General features: G+C 32.8%; 1 protein-coding gene across 3 annotated transcripts in view; it reads left to right on the forward strand.

Annotated features, from left to right (window-relative positions):
* Positions 1-24,645, forward strand: part of LOC105146578 (pseudouridylate synthase RPUSD2) — a 176,675-nt gene that overhangs the window by 41,249 nt on the left and 110,781 nt on the right. The window contains exon 1 of one of the 3 annotated variants that reach the window (XM_011056922.2): positions 12,503-13,300. The exons of the other annotated variants lie outside the window; for them this stretch is intronic. Coding sequence (XP_011055224.1) covers positions 13,148-13,300 — 153 coding nt within the window. The 5' untranslated portion in view covers positions 12,503-13,147. Of the gene's footprint in view, positions 1-12,502; positions 13,301-24,645 lie in introns of those variants that run through there. 3 annotated transcript variants of the gene reach the window in all.

The raw sequence follows: 24,645 nt of genomic DNA on the forward strand, positions 1-24,645 counted from the left end.
TGGATTTAGCTTGTAAATGCAATCGCTTTGTTTTTTAAGATTCGAACTTTTATCTTTCGAAGTTTGTAATTTACGAAACATCTTGGACTGAAGAGATTTTTCGTGTCATTACGTTGTAACGTAATAAAGTGCACATTACATAATTAGTTGTGTGCTTCCGTGAGTGAACATTTTGTGTGCAATGAAGGAATCTGAGAAGAGAAGGCGGCCTGAGAGGCATAGGGCGACAGCGGAGTAATCTTGGGGTGAGTAATTATTATTTATCTGTTATCTATATTACTCGTAAAACGAAAATTTAGTTATCGTGCAACGTGTTTCACGCGCGTTTTGCATGTAAGATAAAATAAAATATTTCTGATATCTGTGTATCTGTATTTTACAGATCAACGTAATTACATTACAATTTTGCTGTTGCGCGTCGTATTGGCAAGCGTGAAATTATCTTTTACCTTGATTTAAAGTAATGGAGCCGTGAAAAAAAATTGCATAGGTAATGTATAATTGCGTAATGTATAAATAAATATTTAAAGTTAAATACTCTGTATATTTGAATCAGTGAATAATCATTGATTATCCAGTGATATTTTTGATACTGACAGTGAAAAAAAAAAGAAAGAAAGTTTGAGCACTATATAATTAAAATATCGATATTTGCACGTCAGTTTTATAATACCATATATTGAACTTATATACTATAAAACAAAATTAGCTCAGAGAGATTCCACGTTTCATTGATTTTTTTAGTTGAATTTTATTGTGAATTTACTGATTATATATACCAGTATATATATACTTGATACTGATTTAGATTTAGAGATTAAGAACAGCAGAGAAAAAAAACTTAAAATTTCATAAATTCTTTACTTTAGAAATAATCTAGAACGAATTAGTTATACTGTGATATTTAATCTTGAGGTATATTTTTATTTTTCGTTTGTTTTAAAGCGCTAAAATATAGCACAGGCAAGTGTTTCAAAAAATTGCAATATTTGAGAACATTATGAAGATATTATTTAATAATATTATAATGAATATATGTATATAATTTAATCTGAAAATAATTGACATTTACATTTTTTAGTTTTTATTTATTTAGATAAATAATAGAAAAGATAAAGAGAAAACATTATAATAAGATCATAACAATCATTTTTTAAATATAAAGATTTTGTTTGAATTTTTTAATAGTTTGTATTTTATTAATGTTAAAAATCAGAAGATATTTACATATTGTATATATTTCTTAAATAAATAAAATTAATAATACAATATTGAAAAATTAGATAAGATAAATAAAAAAATTTGTTGATATTTATATGTGTGATTTTATTGTTCCTTCTTTTTTTTTCTCAAACATTTTCTTAGTAGAATTTGGAATTTTGTATAGTTTTTTTCCTCGGGATTCAATATGATATTATTTAATAATATTAACATGTTCCAGTAAGACTTTCTTAATATATGTTTATTTAAATATATATATCATGAAATTAAATAAACTAAGACTAAAAATGTTACAGTTACTAAAAATGTTATGGTTACATTGCTGATTTATTTAGTAAGAAGTGCTAATAAATATTAATTGCTTTATCTATGACATTTCTATTTTATCTTAATTTTTCATATAGCCCGTACTTTATTGATAAATTGATATTACTTGATATAAAATAAGGTAAGATGTATTAAATATATCGTAGAATTTATTTAAGAATTAATTAAATTAAGTAATTAGCGTATAATATTTTTAAAATACTTTAGTGATTGTTACTGTTAGTAATACAAAATGAAAATATAAAATTTAGTTGAAATACAGAATTCAGCACGATTGTTATGAGATACTTTGTATAATTAATCTTACGAAAATATAATTTAAATATTCCTGTTAACCCTTTAAAAAAGCAGTTCTTATTAGCCTCTCAAATAGGTCCGTATTTAGAACGTGCTATTATCGATAAATGCGCATTCTTATTTCTGAAATTCTATAGTTACTGTAATGTAAAGTATATGCTAAATGCGCGCTAATATCGTTATATAACATGCACTCTGAATATATACATATCATCGTCTCTAACAGATACTTCGAAACGTGAATTATAATTCTAATTTACTATTACAATCTTCTAAAGTCGTAAACTAATTATCATGTGTCCTCATTTTCGGCGAAATGCTTAAAGTTAGAAATGTTTAACGTAGAAATTTGTCTTTTTCATTGTAATTTCGTTATAGAATCTAATTTTTGATACGAAAATCGATGTGCATCATCTTTATCGCTATAAGTAATTTCGTAATTTAAACTAGAAATCTTGCGTAGTAATATACACATATCTATGCTAGTGATATTGCTGTGATCATGTTTTTACTCAACTGAAAAATTTCAGTTAGAACATCAAACAATTTCAAGGTCATGTCATGTTGGAGTGAAAGTGTGCTATAAAATTTCGTTGTATAATGACAAAATGGGATATAGATTTTTTCTCCCTATCAGTGATTACATGAAATATTGGTTATATCATAACAGATGATGGAAGGATTGTTGTGATTATTTCCTACGAAAAGTTTTGAGATTAGTCAATTACAATTGTCCGACAAAATTTAATTTTTTTTATTATGGCTATGAATAATTATTTTCGATGGACTTTTACTATTGAACGCGAATCTGTCGTTCAAATTTGATTATTACTAACAGTTTTGAGAGAAATAGTGTCAAAGACATTAAAAACGATGATTTTGAGGATTTTGACGTTGTAATATTGACAGTATATTTTTTTGAAAAGTCAACTAGTAGTAAAAGTCAAGTATTACTTTTAGCTTTAAAATGAATTTTGTTTTGTTTCATTTTGATATAATTTTTCGTTTTTAAGATATAACAATTTAAAAATAACTTTTTCCATTTAATATCTGAAAAAGGTATTTTATTTCATGTTAATAATGCATTACATGAAAAGTAAGTATTTTTGTATTTACATATAATCGAGCATACTAAATAAAAAAGCAATATGAAATATAATATAATGAAAATTATAATCTTGAATCATATTAAAGATATTATTATCTATTTGTCATATTTCATTTTGCTAATTTTATATTGTTTTTTTATTTTGTATGATTTGATTATATTATGCAAGTAACATTTATACATAATAACTTAAATTTATACATAATAACGTAAATTTATATATAAATACTTACTTTCCATTCAATATAGTATGGAATAAAAAGCTTTTTCCATGTATTAAATAAAAAAAAGCTATCTTCTCAAATTGTTACATCTCGAAAACGAAAAATCATATCGAAATAAAATGCACTTTAAAACTAAAAGTTGATACCTTTGAGTGGCATTAACGAAATTTTTAAAAATTTTGCTACCAATATTACAACGTTATAAAAACTCTCAAAATCATTTTTGGTCTCTTTGACATAATTTTTCTCGAAATTGTGACAGATAAATTTGGACAACGAATTCGTGCAGGCAAAAACGCACCTGAAATGACTATTTACATTTATGTTGCAAATGGACAGTTAGTTTTAATAGGAAAGTAAGGATGCTTAATTATGTCTAAGAATATAATTAAGCATTCTTTTTAGATATAATTAATTATATTCTTAGATGTAATTAATAAGCATCCGCGATTTATCGTAAATTGATCTTGCAATTGATTCTCTCGATTCGCGAGATAATTTTCATCATTATCTTGCAACACCAAGGTAATTACTCTCGACGTATTTCGATGTACTTGCTTGCGACATATTTACGTCACTTGAAAGAATCGCGTGATCGAAGACTTAGGCCCAGTTCCACAACTCACAGTCAACTCTTAACCGAGGTTCAACTTGTTTCTCATCTCTTTCCAATTTTAGAATTGGAAAGAGACAATGAATAAGTTGAACCTCGGTTAAGAGTTAACCGGGAGTTATGGAACTGAACCTTAGCGTTTACGTTTATTCAAAATTGAACTTATTGAACTCTGTAATGACATCATTTCCGGTAAGTCGCGACATGTCGCGACGAAATTCCAAAAGTTCATTTGAAGCTCGGTTCAACTAACCGCATCTCTGCTTCATACGAAGGTGAATGCCGGAAGCGAGCACATTCCTGATCGAACAATTGCGATAGTACCACGAGCTGCACGAATCGCAGTAGCCATTATATTTGATCCTCTCTCACTTTCTCTCTCTTTTTCTTTTTCTTCCTGTAATTCCCGCTGTAAATTATTCGCAGTCGGCCGAGTCTCGCGCGGCGAATGACAAACTGACGACAGGTGCTTTTAAACAACTGACCTGTCTTATGCGAAAACTTATTCTCTCTATTTGATGCCAGCCAGAAACTCTTGCCGTTTCTTGCGGCTCTAGTCCCTTTTATAAACGGCCAAATTCCTGCTTCAACTTTCCGAGACTCTCTCACGACTGTATTATTTTTCAAGATGTCGTAAGGCAACGTGGTATGTATTAGGGATTTTTATCGTTTATTTTTTGATACATCTTTGTTACTGTCGCCCGAGTGAGTTGCCCATATCGCTACTGGCAAGTCGACAGAAATGTCTAACGGGATGACACGAACTTGTACCGTTTTTCTTTCGAAAACTGCAATGAGATCGAGGCCTCTTTTATCCGATAGCGTACAAATATCACGAGAGTAAATAGCCCGGGGCGCGTCTCTCTTTGTCCACCTACGCGAGTTATAGCACCAAGTGGAGAAGATACATGCGACTGTAATTCACCTTGAGCCTCTGAGAGACGAGATTGCCGGCTGGAGAACCACCCGCAGTCGTCTATTTCGGTTTAGGAAGAAAAGCCTGCAACGGGGCGTCGGGGCCGGGCAGGCATACCTTCGGTAAATACGTTCTGCATGCGCACTTGCACTTCGTGAAACTTATATATCCGGCGATCGTTACTTTTAATCATTTATAAACTTGCGTTTTTCTTCGTCGACTTTTCGTCCATCGTAATTTTTAACGTCACGTGGATGATTCTTTTCACATGATTCTTTTAACAGAGCTCTTTCTTTCTCTCTCTTTCTTTTTCTTTATAAAGAATTTATTGGTTTAATTATTATCAAAGGATTATAAAATGCCATATTCGGTTTATTTGCATAAGTTAATATTTAAGTTAACCTGGACTGATTAAGTTAACCTGGAGATTCTTTTTACATCTTTGTACTAGTCGACGTGAGAAGAGGATAATGGAAGATCACTAGGAGATTATCAGGTGACAGTAATTTGACAGTTAACATTTGTTTCTCGTGTAAATGGATTACAATTTGCATATTCACGTTACGTCGATCGAACAAGCTGAAGTATTAGTAAGGCGACCAGGTTGGTGTCATGATATAAAAAGAAAAGGAAGAAAGCGAAAAAAGAAAAATAAATGTGACTCGCAGCAATCGTCATTAAAAATTAAGAAAATCAAATTTAATGTTAATTTATCCTATTAGCGTTGATAGTCCAAAAATGGTTCATTTAAACTCACTATAACTCTTTTGTGTCAGGTCACAGATTTATATCTTGTTTTTGTTATTATTTTGTAGCTGTATCTGCTAAAATATATATTTGGCGAAAAACGAAATAAATGTCACTGCAGTAATTATCGTTATAAATTAATAAAGAACGTATTTAATGTTAATTCTATGTTCGTTCTATTAGCGTTGATAATTTACAAATTATTTATTTCTAGCTATAACTCTTTCGCGTCAGGTTGCAGATTTATATCTCGTTTTTATTATTATTTTGTACTTGTATATCTAAAATATATGTTTGATGAAAATAAACGTGACTCGCAGTAATCGACATAAATTAATAAAAAACGAATCAATTTGTCCTATTAATATTGATAATCTAAAAATTACTTATTTCGAGTTATAACTCTTTCGCGTTAGGTCATAGATTTAGATCTCGTTTTTATTATTTTGTAGATGTATCTAAAATATATGTTTGGTGAGCGTATCGATTTTTATGAGTGCTAAATACCCGTAAAAGTAGGGCGCGTGTCAGGGAAAATTTTTAATTAGACACGCGATCCTGCGTGTGGTTCGTGCGTGTGTTCACCCGTATCGAGTGATACGGCTATGTTACATTAATATATGTTACGCAAAAGTTTCCCCGATGGCCCGCGTGTCAACGATCCATCGCGTGCATATGAAAATAAATTTATACTGAGTAAAAAAAGGACTATGGTATAGAGAACCTCATGTAAGAGATTAGACACCGTTTAGAAGGCGAAAAAAATTATTTGTTAAAACAATTTAAAACTTTACTGATTCAATAAATCTACAACATCCGCAATATATGAATAACTAGTTTTGTATGTAAAGTAACAAAGTTGTACAGCTGAATAAAATTAGCAATTATTAGGTAATCATATTTATTGTAAAGAGCACGGCAAATTTATAAGATATATTTATTGTAAAAAGCACAGCAAAGATAACTTTATATGAAAATGAATCCAATATATATGATCAAAATTTTTAACAAAACATGCTCGCTAAGGTGACGCGTACTTTTCCTGCTGTAATGTAGAAAATTTGTTATAGCAATTTCTATTGTAACAACACTGAGAAAAAATGTCTGGTTGAAAATGAATGAATAAAAAAATTCTGATTATATCAATATCATCATTATTAGAATTGTAGTAGAAAATTCTGATTCTTTAATCAGAAAATTCTGATTCGTTCATTTTTAACTAGAATTCTACTTAATTCAACCAAACACTTTTTTTCGTGAAAGAATTAGCTGAATTAGCATACTGATGATTGCTTACAGATATGATTTCTTTGTTGAATCATCAAATCTTACAATTAGTTATAAATTAATTATTAAATAAATTGCACAGCAAGCTAATATAGCAAGCTATAGTTTTGCTGAATCATTTAATCTATTTTTTTCTGTGACAGACAATTTCTGATTGGACTGCCATATTTTTCAGGACCTGCTAAAGATAGAAAGAGATAGATGCAATAAAATGCATGAATATGTCATTCTATTTTATGCATAATTTATTTTATTCTATCTTAAACAGATCCTGAAAAATATGACAGATCAAATGTATGGTGTTCAATCTCTTAAAATCATCCTATACGATCAATAATACTGATCAGTAATATTGAATCAGTAATACCAACAGTATGTATCAATATTTTTAGTATTTTAAATAAATTTACACGATCAATATTATTGACAATATATTTCATTTTACTTTTACGTACATTATCTATTACTGTGACATAATAATGGATCTTAATAAAACGATGCTGATGTGCTCGATAATCAAAATTTAAATTATCGTCAGTATTCTACATCAATCCATTAATATTAACCACACACGTTCAGTAATATTGTCAGTATTTGTTAATACTACTGACAATATTATTGATCGTGTAGGGTTATTTTTATTTGAGAAATCTAGACTCTAGACTAAGGGAAAGCGACTCGACATTGAACGGAAAGCTCGATATACGACAGAACAACTCTTCTCCTTTTGTTGGATGCATCTTGCACACACGCGTATATATATATATATGACGACGAACAAAAGAATATGCGGTTTGCCGCATCAACCGCGAAATGTGTTTGCTGCGACGAATACACTTTACGATAATGCACACCAAGCTTCTCGGCTTTTATCTACGAGTGAGGATCTTTTAAAGTTTTCAGGTCGCGAATCATGCTCGAAGATCTAGTCTTTGCGATCGCCAGACGGTTTTTTTTCCAATATATTAATCCTTTTTGTTTGTAACTTACTTTTACGTAGTGTCCGAAACTTCGATCTTGATAAAAAAATGTATAAAGAATTGAAGTCGAAAGTTGAAGTGTTTGAAACCAGCAGAAAACATGAAAAACTTAGATAGAAGTTCTTCTTGCCTATATTTTACTAATATCCCGCAAATTTTATGGGAATCACTAAAATATTCGCTTAAGGTCGCCTCAGCTAATATTCTCGAGATCCATTTTACCAATTCGGAAATGCGCGCGGAAATGTAAATTTTATTGCAATACGAATAGGAAAAGTTTCGTTTGCAAATTTTGTCGTCGATGGTGTTCTTTCGATTCCTAGGCAAAACTTCGATTGGATTAATACGATGTCACGAGCAGCTCGTGGATTCTTCCTCTCACCAAGTTTTCAGTTGCTTTTCTCGTCCTTTTTGCTGCTCCGTTAAACTGAATAACAATGTCGGAACTCCTTGTAGAATCACTAGACGAAGCACCTTTGAGACTTGATCATAATTGAACCGGGTTTCAATTTTGCTAGAATAATAAGTTTTTTTCTCAGTAGAGAATTTCTTTTGTACTCGCTTTTGATTCTTATAAGTGTTCATAAGGATATATTAAGGATGTATTATATTTTTACAATTGTATTAATAATTTATACTTTAAATAAATTGTGTACATAAATTATGTATATAGTTTATTTAAAGTATAAATTAATTTTAAATAAATTATGTAAAAAGTTGTGTTTTTAACCATTTATTTTTCATGAACAACATATTTTTATTGTTTATTTACTTTATTTGTCATTGTTTTTATGAATTAAAATTATAAAAAGTAATGATAAAAATTTCGAAATTTGTTTGCATAAGTACTTGAAATATTCAAAATGATTTAGTTTCATTGCGATTCAGAGATTAGACTTTACAAAGATTTAGAAGAAATAAATATTTTGTTTATTTATGAAACAACTAATTCTTTGCATCGTAATGCGACTTTTATAAATCATCTCGAATACTTAAAGTATACTTGCATGAAAAAATTAAGATTTTTATCATTATTTCATAATACATTTCCATACATTTCTATTAAAGCGCAGATTAAAATAATATTATTTATTTTGAAATAACTTTTGATCCAGATGGTAAACCGTCACTGACTTTTTTATTACTTAAAAAAGCGATTTAAAATAATCTAATTTTTTCATAACTTTTTCATCATTTTGAAAATATATCAAATACATCCTAACGTGTAATACATCCAATTAACAGAATCAACAGAACGTTAATCAGCGAGTCAGGAAACTTTCCGAAAATGATAAAATCATTATTAGCAAGAAATGTCATCAACGTATTGATATTAATAACCGGCAGTCTCTCGTGTGCATCGAATCGTTTGTCAATATTTACTTTGACACATTACATCTAGTGCATCTCGCGCACACAGTTATTCGCCGGCAGCAGTATCGAGGAAGGCAATTGAAGAAATTGATCATTCATACAGATAAACGTTGTTTTACGAGTCGATATATCCGTCTTTCATGATACAGTGCGTGGACCTTCGCTTGAATGTAGAATACCGAAAGCTGAATGAGGGAGAAGCGACAGATATGTCGATAGGCGAGCATCGATCATCTTTATTTTACGAACGACAGTTTGTAAAATACAAGAGATTTTTGCGAATTACACGGTTATGTACACATCGTGTAAATAGAAAAGCTCCGTTCTTGCTATTGATTCCCCGTCTTTTCAAGCGTACCCTATATACATTTCAATGCCATGGAAATGAAATGGCCGACGTCACTCTGCGGCTCGAAAGTGAATGGAGGGAAACACATCACGTGTTTACACGCAAGATATTTGTCTTTCTCAGTGCGCGCTGCGAAACATCGGTCGCTCCAGTTCCACTTCGAATACACCGACTCGGTATAATGCCGTGTTTCCATCTTCCTTGATATCGGTACAAGTTATATGTTTGCCGTCGCTTCTGTTCGCATCACCATTGACTAAGAACTTGTCCGGAGTTTACATAATTTGTAAAGTAATATCGATAAATAAGTGATATAATCGAGCCGACGGGGGTCGCATTACGACGGACACGAGCCGTCTCCGGGACTGAAGTTAGATGGGGTCAGTTGTCGGGTGTACATCCAACTTCAGGACAGTCTAATTAAACTATACTCAATTATAATTCCTCCGAATTACCCGGTGCATTCCAGTACACGAGTATCGGCTCGGATATGGTATGCCGTAAATTTACTTTCTAATTAAAGTGCTATGCTGAACTACGATTGAACCGTGAAGCGCAAAATTTAATCTCCCCTTCTTATTTTCTCATAAAATATAGAAAACTTTCTTTTTATCTCTTCACCATAGAGCGACCATTGGCTGCTCCGAGAAGCCCATATTGAGTGATTACTTTGTCACGCCGGTTGCTATTTTTCTACTTTTATCGTTAATTATCACGACAGTGATTAATTATCGTTATTTGCGCATCGTATAGCTCCTACACTTCTTATTTGCACCTTCAATTATTTCAGCTAAAATTAGCTGTTTTATCTCATGAACTTTTTTATTATCGTTACGTAGAGGTTTTATACGTTCTATATCTTCGGTTTGCATTGACATCGGGGTTTCTCTCTCGTGGTTCACATCTAGATTACTCGTGAATTGAATCTCCGTTATATCTCTGACGTAGACACGCGTCAAGCGCTTCTGTTCAGTGGGCCAACCGGGTTTACTCCGAAATCAGCGAGCCAGCGAACTGAATGATTCGGATTCAGCATAAGTTACCACTCGGTGGATATATCCCTTAATTCTCGTGAGCGAGTCAATGCTCGTCGCAACGTGCCTTCTGACATCAAAGCTCGATTCTGCGATGTCCGCGCACCATCGGTTCCGAGCGTAGAAATGAGATTTCCTTGGAACAAAGTTACCGAGTTTAGTCCCGAATATTCCTCTGGCTACATGATTCCTCTGTTTATCAAAACTTTTCTAATTCTGTAAAATTTTATATTTCTTTTAGAAATTGTTCTTTTATAAATTGTCGCAAGTTGAGTTAAAAATATCAGTGTAAATTTATCGATAATTTTCATGAAATGTTACATAAGAATGATGTGTTTTATGATGCACAAGTCTATGTAAGATTTATACAGTAAAAATCATTTTTTATTTGTGTTAGAGACGCTTCGTTCAAGTCCTTGTTAAAATTTTATGTTGAATTTTTAATATATCCTAGTGTTAATTTAATGTGACTGTATTATTTAAATATTTTGTGGTAAATTGATATTTAACATTTCTTAGTGTAAAAAAAACATAATTTATGAGTAAATAAATAAATAATATAAAAATTATGTTTTTTAAAATTTAAATTCTAACATAAATGAATAAAATGGTAATTTAATATTACAAATATTAAATTTATTGAAATATGTTAATTTAAAATTATAATTGTAAATATTATAAATGTTAATTTTGATAAATGAATATTTAGGATTGCTTACAAATTGTATCATTGCCACGTTTTTATGTTAATTTTTTTACATAATAATTGTTTTATTTCCTAATGTATTCATCTTGACTAACACAAAAATTTGTAGACCATTTGGGACATGTGAAATGTGTTAAAAACATAAATTTTCTAATTGTATAAACATTAAAAAAAAATGTGTTTTTAATTTTAGCACAGTACAATAAAATTGATACAATAAAATTGCTAATTCTTTAAATTCTTTGGAATCTCACTTTTAGGAGTAAAAATTAAGGCAATCTTGAAAAAGAATGATTCAATCTTCAATCTTTAAGAGTGAGATTTCTTCAAAGTGAGATTCACTTTAAAAGTTTTAGAGAGTATCATGAAAAAGTTAGAATTAATGTTTATTTTTATCAATGTAGATTAACTTTAATCTCGGTTTAATTCATTTTTTATTTTCTTCTAGTTCTAAGAATTAAAAAAAAATTAAATTAAACTGAGATTAAAGTTAATTTACATTGCATTGGCAGAAATGAACATAAATGGATGAAATATCGACTTTCACAAAGTTATAGAGAACTGCTCTCATTTATTTTGAAAATAGATAAGGCGATAAAAATAAGAGATTGCAGAAAATCTCACTTGATGACTCGAAATTCTTTAAAATAATTTTTACTTTAACGGTTTTTTTATAAAAGTTTGAGGTCAGAATATAATTTAGATATTTATCGATAATTACATTTAAATTCTTTGAAGTGAAAAATCAGTCTAAAAAATAAAAATCGAGCGAATCTCAAAAAAGAGTGAGATTTCATTCTTTCGAGTGAGAGTTAAAAAATTTCAGAGTAACATGACAAAAGTTACAACTAATATTCATTTTTAACAATATATATTAATTTTAATCTCCGTTTAACTTACTTTTTATTTTTATCTATAAGAATCTTCAAGAATAAAAAAAAAAAATTAATTTAAACCGAGATTAAAGTCAATTTATATTAATAGAAATGGACATAAATGGATGAAATATCGATCTTCACAAATTTACAGAGAACTGCTCTTAATCGTTGTAAAAATAATAGAGACGATGACAAAAAAACCAGACACTGCAGGAAATTTCACACGATGACTCGAAATTCTTTAAGACATTTTTCACTTTAACGATTCCATAAAAACAAATTTGAGATCGAATGTAATTTAGATATTTGTCGATAATTACATTTTGCATAATTCGAAGTAAACTCGTTTGCGGCAGTCTGTGGTGGCCGGCAGGGCAGTGAGGGGTGGAGGGAATGGTGGGAGTCGACGCGCGCGGCCATGTGCTCGCCACTCGCGTCGTAGCGCTCGATCAGTCGACGCCGCGCGCTCGCACCGAACGGATCTTCGTTATCTGAAGGATACCTCCTCGCAAGACGAACGCGTTACATCTACGATTCGCGAGCGTTCCCTTTCTCGTTCTCCACGTACGTGTGCGTATATAAAAACTCACGCACGCACATTGTGCACATTGTCACGTGATCCGCGCGCAGCGCTGTTCCTAATGCACTTTTTCCGAGCGCGCGATGACGACGGTAATCGCGCGTAATCGTCTCTCGCATCCTTCGAGCCTTGTGTGACGCGCCTTTCCGTTCGCGTGGAAAGCCGTCGCGAGGGAGAGGAGCGAGCGCTAATCGAGAGAGGAAAAGAACACTCGTGCTGGAGCACTCCACAGCCATCTCGAAAAATGTCAAGGTGATCGTCTCTCCCTTCGCGTCTCTCACCCTCTGACGTCTCGAGGAAAAAAATACTTGTACATACGCGTGAAACGTGTGCTTTTTCTCGCGTTGGATCCGGATCTCGTCGGTTCGGCGTTTACACGCTCCCCGGTCTCTCGCTCCCAACCTCCTCCCCCCCCCCCCCTCCCTCATCGTCGTATCGCACATCCTGGAGCGTGGATCCTCGTCCGACCCAACACGTCCGTCGGTTGAGAGAGCGAACCAGTCAGAATGCATCACACGGCGCCGTGGTATCTACCCTGGGGCCTGAAGCTGGTGCCGCTGCCAATTCCGCCGGGACATCCGGCCTCCGGTATCCCGAATCCCGCTGGTCTACACCTGCTGACACCTTTACCTGGAATCTATGCACCGGAGCCGCGTAAGGTATGCCACGATTCCTCTCTCTTTCTCTCTCTCTCTCTCTCTCTCTCTATCTCCGGTGTTCCGCGACTTTGTCATTCGGAAACTTCGTTGTTAACTTTCTCCCACGGGACGTTCCATACGTCCTTTCCTATATAGAACGAAAAACTTCATTTTGAAAGTACACAACGACGGACCGAGGGAGAGTTATCTCGATGCGTCGCCAAAAATTGAGTTAAGCCGGGCTAGAAAAAAGTTGGAAATTGATTTTGTGCCCCGAAGACGGAGACTCCGGGACTCGAACGACGTATATATCGTGCTTCTCATTCAACCTGCGAAGTTTTAAGTTTACTTTGAATCGCCGAGATTTAAAGTTCGTTACTTCGAAGAAAACGTATTTCGCCTCTTTTCATTTTCGCCCTACGAGTTGTTCGATGCTTGTACCTTGGTCGAAAGCATCGTTTATTGAGAATGAATCGACGAAGTGGTCGTGATTGAAAAGTTGCAACGTTGTTTCGCGGAACTGGAACCGTCTTCTCTTCTTTCGCGGAAATCACCTACGAGCGATGCTTTGAGCGATTGCTCATTCGTCAATGGTAATATTTGGGGCATGATTTATTTATATCCGATGATGCCGCGAATGAGATATAGATTGGAATAGATATTGCTTTAGGAGCTGTGATAGTTGATAGAGAAACGAGTTATAGACGATTGCATCGAGTGTTATGCATGGGTGACGTGAGCAGTAAGATGATGTGCCGCGTTCTTACTTCTTCAAATCACGCTGTGAATCACGCTGTGTTGCAATCGAAGCATTAGATCTTTTTATTCAAAGTAAGAATTATGCACTGCTAGATATCAAAGGAGAATGTTATTTCGCTCAATTCCTTGAGTTAAATAACATTTAACTTCTTGTGTGCTGAAATAGAAATTAATCATCAATTTCTGTGATTAGTTTTTAAAGTGAATAACGTCCACATTAACATGTGCACTTATTTAATAAATAGTAAATTGAATTTTTGAATGAAATTTAATACATTTTCTTGAGTTAGATTGTTTAACTCTATTTTAGTTAAATTAATGACATATTGGCGATATAAAGAAATAATTAAAAGTAACTCAAGTTGGGAATATAAATTTGACATAGTAAATTTAATTATGTGAAATGATAAGTAATCTTGATTTAGTTGCAGTGCGTGTCTCGCTGAAATTGTAGTTAAAGGTTTTATATTTGAATACCTTGATAAATAATTACATTTCATTCAGAGAAAAATATGATGGCATTATAAATACTGTTAAATCTATAGCGTCAAATTTAATCTAATTTATAAAGCCGTCACTACTTCTACTCAATATATCATTATTTTATACTAAAACAACGGATTTGACACTGTGGGTGCGTTCCACTTAACGTTAACAACACTCGCGAGTATTATTTGATCCTTTTTGTCATCAAATATTAAACAAGGATGAGATAATACATGCGAGCATTGTGAGAGTTATTGATGGAACGCACTCTATATAGTGTCAAATTTATCCATTGTTTTAGTATAAAATAACGATTTATTGAGTATAGTGGTGACTTAAATTATATTAAATTTGACATTATAGATTTAACAGTGTGGATATAAAAGAAAGCAATAATAATCCAATTCCTTCAATCAAATAACATTTCGTTAATTTTAACTTCTATGCGCATTAAAACGTATTTCAATACATACGTTTAGTAAACAAAGTAAACAACGTTCACATTAATACGTATGCACTTAGTAAATAATAAACTAAATTTGAGTCAAATTTAATGTCAATTTCTTGAATTAAATTGTTTGACTACATCATTTTAGTTAAATTAACGGTATATTTAATAGAAGCAGGCGACCGATAGAAATAATTAAAATAACTTAAGTTGGGTAGAACTTAATATGATGAATTTAACAATGTAAGATGATGTTAAATAATTTAATTGCTATGCGTGTTTCGCTGAAATTGTATCTGAAGATTTCGAATACCTCATTTGATAAATAATTACATTGCACTTACAGAGAAAAGCATAGTTGATGGCATTATTAACGTCGGATATCAAAAAGACAATGGTAACCAATTCCTTCAATTGAATAACATTTGTTAATTTCAATTGTACGTGCGTCAAAATGTAAATCAATACATTTACGTGTTTGATTTCAAAGTAAACAACGTTCATATTAACACGTGTGCACTGTGTAAATAATAAACTAAATTTGAGTCAAATTTAATACATTTCTTGAATTGTCCAATTTTATTGTTCAGTTAAATTATTGACATATTTAATAAAACATTGGCGACCTATAAAAATTACAAATCAAATTTGATACAAATTAATATTATAATTTTAACGATGAAAGTAACAATTATACAAGTTTCATATATAAAATTAATGTACATAATAAAATGAATTATTTTATAGCTGCATAAAATTATTTATTCAATTATATAGCGGTACATTCTACATATAAAACTTGTATAGTTGCTACCATCTTGTATATTTTTCTCTGAGTATGTAATATTGCGTTAAATTGATAAAAAAATCTTTTCATGGATATACACAAAATATTTCTTTATGCATATCATTAATTTTTGTCAAGATGTTAGAGATGATTGAAATTAAGAAACAAGCACACCGAAATTCGATTCGCTATAAGAAGCATTTATATATTATTCATAATAATTAACAATACATATCATATCGCGTGTAACGGGTCCTCCTATTTATAAATAATTAGACCGGTCCGTGTGCCAAATTCAATCCAGTTATCTGGTCTGTCTGTCTGTCTGTCCTTAGCGCGCTTCTATTCTAGGTAAAATCTAAATAGTCGACGCGTACGAAGGCGAATGTGCATCTAAAATAACCCGCAGAATGCTCGTCGCGTGTATTAGAGATAGCATGACGAGTATTCATACCAGTCGACGCGCTTACACGTCCGCAAAGAGTCAGCAACCCTAGCTTAGAGGATCTTTGAATTCGAATTTGCCCAGATACGATGTGAACGATGAATGTTGAATATTTCACGTTGCGTTGTGAATTACGATCCGATATCTGGTAGCAAAAATTGGCCCGGCCCGGTATCAACGATAAGCGAGTCAATTTGTGCGCGATGTCTCCGCCCAGTTTTTTTATGACAAACGAGGATATTATCTTCCTTCACATCTTTTTATTATTTTTTTTTATTTATATACTCTTGGAAATTTTTGGGGTGGAATATAATTTTAAAGAGTCAGTGTTGAAAAAGAGTGGTTTAATTATCAATTTTTTAAGAGATTTCACTTTTTAAAGTTATACTCCATTTTAAATATTTTAGAGCGTACACACTGAGAAAAAAATACTTAAAAATTTATTTGTGAGAAATATACTTACTTCACTGAAATAAATCTTTATTTAAATACGACGGAATAAAATTTCCTTCCCAGCAAATAAGCCATGTACTTTTTCTTTTTTTAATAATTAATCAGATGTATTGTATTTCATAGAAATGTATATTTTGAAATGTATATTTCCTTATAAATTTGTTCACAACTAATAAATATCGAAGAAGACGTAAATAACGTTCCCTTCAACATTTTCTCTCAGTGTAGCAGCTTTAAAAGAGAAAAAGGAAATAAAGTAGAATCGTCCTCTCACGAAATCAGGATTCTAGTAATAAGAGACGTGAAACTTTCGTCGCAAGTTGCGATTAGCGAAATCCGATTCAACTCCGAACTTCTTTCGCGCGCGCTTCATCAAACTTGATATAACTATATGTAAATCTCTCTTCCCACGTGTTTGGCGCGTACTAATGGTCTCTTAATGCTGTTGCACTTAAAACGTGCATTATTAATGGATCGATCTCGAAGCGCGCAGAGGTGGAGGATAAGTGTTTTTTCTACCGCGTTTCGAGTGGTTCGTTTCGTACACCATTGGTCGGAAAGCTCGAATTGACTTGAATTTCCAGGACTGAGGTAGAATATAGAGATGCTCGCGATATAGGGGCCGTCTCAGAATAATGAAATTACCGGGGAGGCAAAAGTGGTCCGCCTTCCTTGCATTCCCGTCCTTCTCTCAGACCTTCCCTTGGGTGAAGACCTGGGGATTCTCCTGAAAATTCGTGTCGAGCAGGTACCGTCGACATAGCGCACCACCGTACCGGCGAGTATGTTCCAACGGTGCGGTAAACGTTTCCCGAGTGCATACCTATAATTTGACGAGCACTTTGCCGTCGCTTTACCGTGTTCAGGCGAGCGGCGCTTTTCCGCTCCTGCCCGCTCGCTTAGAACGGCATTACCGTAAGTCGTAGGATATGGAGTCTTCGGGATAGGAAAGGAAGAAGGTCACGTATGGTCGCACACCGACTATCGTGCCACGCACGATAACATCGTTCGAAAAACTCTTAGTTTAAAAAAACCAACTTATGTCTATTTATACCAATGTAAAGTAACTTTAATAAGCTCAGTTTAATGTACTTTTTTCTAGTTCTAAGCATTGGAGAAAAGTACACAGTTGGAAAATTTGTGTTAAATTTAATATATTTGACGTGTCCCAAGCGGTCTGTTTAAATTTTTATGTTAATTTAATACAAAATGAATATGTTAGATAATAATATAAATATTATGCAACAAAATTGTTATGTAACAATTTTATGTTAAAAAATTAACATAAAATATTATAATATAGGTAACATTGACACAATTTGTAAGCAAATTTGCTGAATTTGTGCGAGCGATTACGAATCAATTTTCATCTAATAGCACATTTTGGCGAATCCGTGGTTGAAGGGAGAATCGATGATGGTTCTGATATCGCTCGTATGTGTCTCGTATGCGTTAGCCAAAATTTACTGATCACGAGACACGCTTCTGCCTTTCTGGACATGTAGATCACGTAGTTGGGATAATGCAGCCGAATCTAACCTGCGGATGTATGTTGCACGCCAACTCAGATCCGGGAATGGACGATCGCACGCGCGAGGAAACTTCATGAGCAAACAGGTGCGCCATGTCTTCGATCGGTTTAGCGATCTATCTTCCTTGTCGCGGAAATCTACACTCGATCGACCGCAATTCGACATCCCATGCGAGTACTTTCAAGGCACTTTGTTTCGAATTTTCCAACGATACTTTCCAAGAAATAGGAATGTTAGTAAGATAATATTTTATATATATATATATATATATATATATATATATATATATATATGTACACACAATATTTAATTATTAAACTTAAGAATGTTTTATTTGTGCAATATTAGCCAAAATATCAGCTAAAAAAAGTTAATATTAGCTAAAACATTTTTGATGTAAATACGCCCTAGAACCTGAACTGCAAAAACAAAACAAATAATTTGGCTTGTAATGAATTTTTGCAGCAAAATGACCATATTTTCCTGCAATTTTAGATAAACAACTTTTGAACGAGAAAGTGGATCCAAATGAACTTTTGTACGAATATTTATTAAAGAGTTTTATTTATAATATATATAAAAAATTTGATTAAATTCGTAATGCTAAGATCTTATCAAATTAAATAACTTAATTTTTAAACCAATAAAAAATTACGTTCAAATTTTACACATACATAAATGTGTAATAGAACATTCTATGAATTTTTTATATTTTTGATAATTGCTTTGACACAAATCCTTTATCCTAAAAGTATTAAATTTTTGATGCTTTTCATTGCGACATTAATCTCTCTCTTTCTCGATATTTTGATATTGATAATTTTGACATTTCACTTGTTTTTCTTTCTCTATTTCTCTCTTTCTCTCTCTCCATTAAATTTTATTTAATCGAATTTTGACGTGTCCGTGATTGACATGTTGTCTTCACGCTCGGATTCGCTTGTCGTTGGAGCAAAACGGACGGCAGTCGATCAACGTGTGCCAATGACTTTTAGCACGGAGTGGCGATAATTGAAATATTTGATTCCATCGATTTAAAAAACGAATAGAATATTGGTATTTATTTATGATATCTAGACTTGATAACTGAGATAACGTCAAATTCAATTTGAGCACGCATTTCAACTCTCTACGCATCTTCCATTTCGATTTATTCACAGCGAATAAATTTTCGCAACACGTTCATTTGTTTATTCCCTGTTATTGCGCATTAGCGATATTGCGTTTAATACTCGTCATTACGCACATTACAAAGTATATTATGAACAGGTATTATATTATTATCGTCACAATGTGATTCGTCGATCGAAGTTACGTAAGTGCTACCATTAGTTTCTATACAGGATAGCTCGCAAAAGCGTATGTATATATTTATAAGAAGCGTGACTTTTCGTTCTGAGAAGAAGTTGAAATCGAGTTTCTCTAAGCGAAGTTTTAATTTTATGTCGTTTTCATAATTTTCTATATTTTCCGCGCTGGACATCTTGGTTATTAATAAGTCTCAGATTAAAGTTTTCTCGAGATAGATATTAAATGTTAGAATGTTCACATTAAATGCCCGGTCATAAAGTCGGAACTCTCGCGAGGAGCTACTTTAATTCTTGAGCTCAGGTAACTCCGTTAATCAAGCCCTCAATTAAGTTCTCTTGCTGAGATCGATTCAAATGTAAATAACTTGAGAAATTATTCCCCTAGACAATTGCGCGTTTCTTACTAATTTCGATGAATCATGTAACGAGCGTTACATTAAAGTGACCAATTCTTTTAGAAGTGAAAGAGAGATATTTACAAAAATTCAATATTGTCATAACATTACATTTTAATAAATATTTTTTATAATTGTTAATGAAACACAGAGTAATATTATATTATTATATTTGTAATAACGCCTTAATATATAACATTACACGAAATCATAACAAAAATTACATCAAGTTACGAGATCAAAGAAAAGCACATTTTATTTTTTTAAATTGTGTTTTTCTGCTGAATATGTTTTATGAATAATATCTGTGGTTTTAAATAAAAATCACGAAATGCTTCACACATTAATTGAAAATTAATTTCACACTTATTATATAGATTCCATTTTTTTTTACTGATAAATCGTGTTTTTTCAAGAGTCCACATTTGATTGATTAATTAAGAAAAAAACTTGTTCGATATAACCACTTATCCTTGGGAGATAAAAAATAAATCAACAAGTATTTTAAAAATATCTATTAGTATAAGGCTTATAAAATTTAAAAAATAATAAAGAAAAAGAGCTACGAGTCAAAAATTATTTTATAAAATTAAACATCGATAATATAGAAGTTTGAACATAAGTAAAAGAAACAATTATATCCTTTCATTAAGATTTAATATAAAGTGCTAGAGAGAGCAATAAACAAACAAACGTTTCGGATCATTAATAATGTTAAAAACATATAATTTACAAATGGTAAAAACAAAACATAATATAAATTGATACTTTGCTCTTTTTAACAAACGCTGGTAACATAAAAACGATTATCATCCTGTTCACAGTTATAATGTAGCTTGGAAAAAGTCGTCGCATGACAATAATTGCAGTCAATCATTGAATTGCTTGAATAATGTCAGATAATTGTAGTCAATCATTAATAAGCTTGAATAATGTCCTTTGATACAAAGTAAATCAGAGAATATAACGTATACAAATGAATTTAGTCTTTATTGTAAAAACCAAAATTTCTTCAGTCAAAAAATAAGAAGTGTTTCTGGCGTAAAAAGTCGATTGAAATTAGAGATAATGCGATAAGAAGTAAAACAATGTATTGTTTCTTCGGTGTTATAAGACATAATGTATTAATTCTTAATGTACCTCAGCTTTAAAAAAAACAAACAATTTATAACTGCTAAAACTAAAAATAAGAAAATTATCAGGGAAATTGAAAATGGTCGGAGAAAGGATAGTCAGGGGAATTTTACAAAACTTCTTGGAAAATTAAAATTCTTGGCTTCAAAGAAGTTTAATGTATACACTTACGTAATTTTGGAATACTACCAACTTAACAATTAAAAATACAAGTCAGTGTCAGCAACGTTAATAGTAATTTACATTACTATGTTAAATTGATCTCGACAAAATATTCAATTTCAAATCAGGGAAAAGTTGTGAAATTTTAGAGTGAGGCATTTATGACAACCCTGATTTAAAAAAACGGCAAGATTTGAGATCAAATTTGGGGCAAAGAATAAAAATTGGAATTGTCCCTCCTAATTTGGGACAGTTGATCACCTTAACATTAGATCCTTTATACCGAGTTTCTACGATGGAAAGTGTGTTTGTCAGTTAAGGCCATCATGTTAAATGGCGAATCCACAATGACCATAAACGCGAGGCGGCGCGACGGTGCATATCCACGCCATTAATTTCCAATCTATTTATTTACTGTGATCACGCGTTTGTAACATGGCGTTTGATCTTCGCCTATATGCATGACAATACTGTCTGTTCGCTCTCTCGGCGCGTTTACGATAAATGTGCTTCTCCGCGCGGTCCGCCGGTACGAGGTTATTCCGGGCGCTCAATTATCTCCGTACAATGAGCTGATCGTAAGCGTAGCGACACAGTTCTAACTCCGTTTTGCGAATTCAAATTGACTAAATTTAACTGGCGACGAAATTTGTTGAATTTTTTATTTCAATTAAGAATTTGCGGTATATTTGAGAGTGGTTTTCACATTATTTTCCATGAGAAATAAATATATACGTAAAGTTTCATTTTTTAGAATTTTTTTACTCTTCAAACATCTCTCGATTAAATTAAAATTACCGTAAGAGATGCGAGCGAGAAGCGAAAGCGAACTTTTGTTATGAAAATCAAATCTCTTCGAAGATACGTGCCCGTTCTACATTTTCCGCGATGTCGAGTGAGGGAGACGAGAGCGAGAGTAAAAGGGGAAGAAAATGGATAGAGAGAAAGAGAGAGAGAGAGAGACAGAGAGAGGGGGAGGGGGGTAGTAATGAGCAAGCAAGAAAATAAATACGGTGAGGATAGAGAGCGAAGCCTTACGTAATATATAGACCTCCTCGTCGTTGACGGATGACAAGAGCGTCTTCTTCGCTGCCAGAACAACCGAGGTTAGATTTCTATGTATGCGTGTATTTATATAGACAGAAGAGAGTATGACGGCCTCGTTCGACGCAGCTAGCAGCGGTGTCAGAATTAGAGACGGTGACGGCGGCGCAATATCGATATTCCCGTGGATTTGTCAATGATTGATTGACCGGAAAATATTGATCTTCATCATCTTTATTCCGTCTCTCTCTCTCTCTCTCCCCCCCTCTCCCCCCTCTCCCTTCCCCTCCCTCTCTTAAATTGTTTTCATTTTTGTCACTGTAATATTTTGTGTTATTTTGTTTTTTTTTTACTTTTATTTTATTATTTTGTTACTGTTTTTTATATCGTTTTATATTGTTTCTCTTGTTTAGAGTTCTTAGAAGGCTTGCCCTAAAGCTATAATAAATGCATAATCAATCAATCAATCAATTAATCAATCAATCAATCAATCTCTCTCTCTCTCTCTCTCTCTCTCTCTCTCTCTCTCTCTCTCTCTCTCTCTTGGGATGAGAATCGAACTTTGTCGATCTTTTATACGTGTCGTTCTCGATGGGAGATACAACATCTCGCAATCGCGTGGAATAACGACAAATTACCGATAGCTATATAAATACCGATGTTTCCCGGATAATGTCGATATTTACTTGTTTCTGGTTGGGATACCTTCGGTCTTTCACGAGAGTGAGTGGATTTTCTGGAATGGAGATAGATCGTGCGCGCAGATTGAGTATCGGCAGTGTGCTCGTGAGGACCGGTGAAAGTGTTTGATGTTGTAATAACATAAGCCGCTGTAATATTTGCCTGCTGCTGCAACGTGCACACGTGCGAGCGTCCAGATTGCTCGTTCGAATCCTTACGTGATGTTACTAACGATGTCGTTTTTATCACGACTGCCGAGGTTGATGGCTACTTTCTTGTAGTATCAATCATTCTTATCGCGACTCCGTATGATTGATACCCTTGGGGAACATCATAACGTGAAACGAGGAATGAAAACGACACGCACGTGGGAAAAGCGAATAGGTGTTGATTTCGAAAAGAGGAAAAAAGTAATAAAGGATTTAGGGTGAATTCGGGTATTATGGCCGTACGAAAAAAATGGTCAGAAGCTGTAATTTTCGTCAGTAATTCAGGATAAAATTAGGGATGATTTGTCAGGGAAATTGAAAATGTTTAGGGAAAAGTTAGGGAATTTTACAAAACTTCCTGGAACATTAAAATTCTTTACTTTCAAGACGTGTAATATACGTACATCACACCTGCGCAGTTTTGGAATACTATCAACTTAGTAATTAACAATGCAAATAGTGTGAGCAACAGTAACAGCGATTTACATTGCTATGTTAAATTAATCTCTCAACAAAATATTCAACAGTTTCCAAATCAGTACAAAAATGCGAAAAATATCAAAATATTGAAAACCATGGAAAATTATGAAATTTGGTTTGGAAATCAGAGAGAAATTATGGAATTTTAGGATGAGGATTTTACAATAATGCTACTAAATTGCTGAATGGCATTATTTATAATCATTGTGCATTTTTGTAATCATTCTCAAAAAGATAATCAAATTTACAGACATATTAATGGTCATCTTTTTCTTAAAAGTTGGCATTATATTATTATAATATTTTGATAATATCAAATTTCTGTTAAGTCTTTTCTCTTTAATTTCGATAACATTTATTTTCACTGAAGTGATATTCCAAACACGCTATTAAAAATAACAAAAAAAAATAAAAAGTATGATTTTTGCATTTTAAAAACTATGGTCATTTATCTTAGAGTTTTTCCTTCCACGGAAAGATTCGACAAGGCTAAGGTGGCTCGAAAAATACGAAAATTCTCTTCTTCTCGAAATTCCTCCCGTTCGATTATAGCGCAAGGAAGAAACGAGATATTGTCCGCGTGGCACGTGCTTGCTCGTCAGACACGCGGATACCACGAACCTGCACGTATTTCGGTTCTGGAACATGGATGCCTGTCGATGGCAGCATACGATGGCTGGAACGATCTTTCGTTCGCCTGTGCCATTTCATTGGACAGCCAAGACTCTCTCGTTGAGGTTTTGCGAACTTCGATTTAGTGGTGCAACACAGAAGACCGAAGAAAGTCAGCCCATTAAATTGAAGTTCGTAGAACCTTCTCTTTTGTTTCACTATTTCTATTAGTCGATGATACCAGATCTAACGATAATAGTCTCTCAATATTGAGAGAAAAGTTTGATATTTGTGACTATAATGTACGGTAAAATAATTATGGTTAGGAGTTCCATTTTTGTGATTATTACTGGTATATGTTATTAATAATAATATATGTAGTTCTCTTAAATACGAAAAAATTGTACTTTAGATTATAATAATTTTAAA

The sequence above is a fragment of the Acromyrmex echinatior genome, chromosome 1 (genome assembly GCF_024713525.1).
Source record: "Acromyrmex echinatior isolate Ae372 chromosome 1, ASM2471352v2, whole genome shotgun sequence".
Lineage (NCBI taxonomy): Eukaryota > Metazoa > Arthropoda > Insecta > Hymenoptera > Formicidae > Acromyrmex > Acromyrmex echinatior.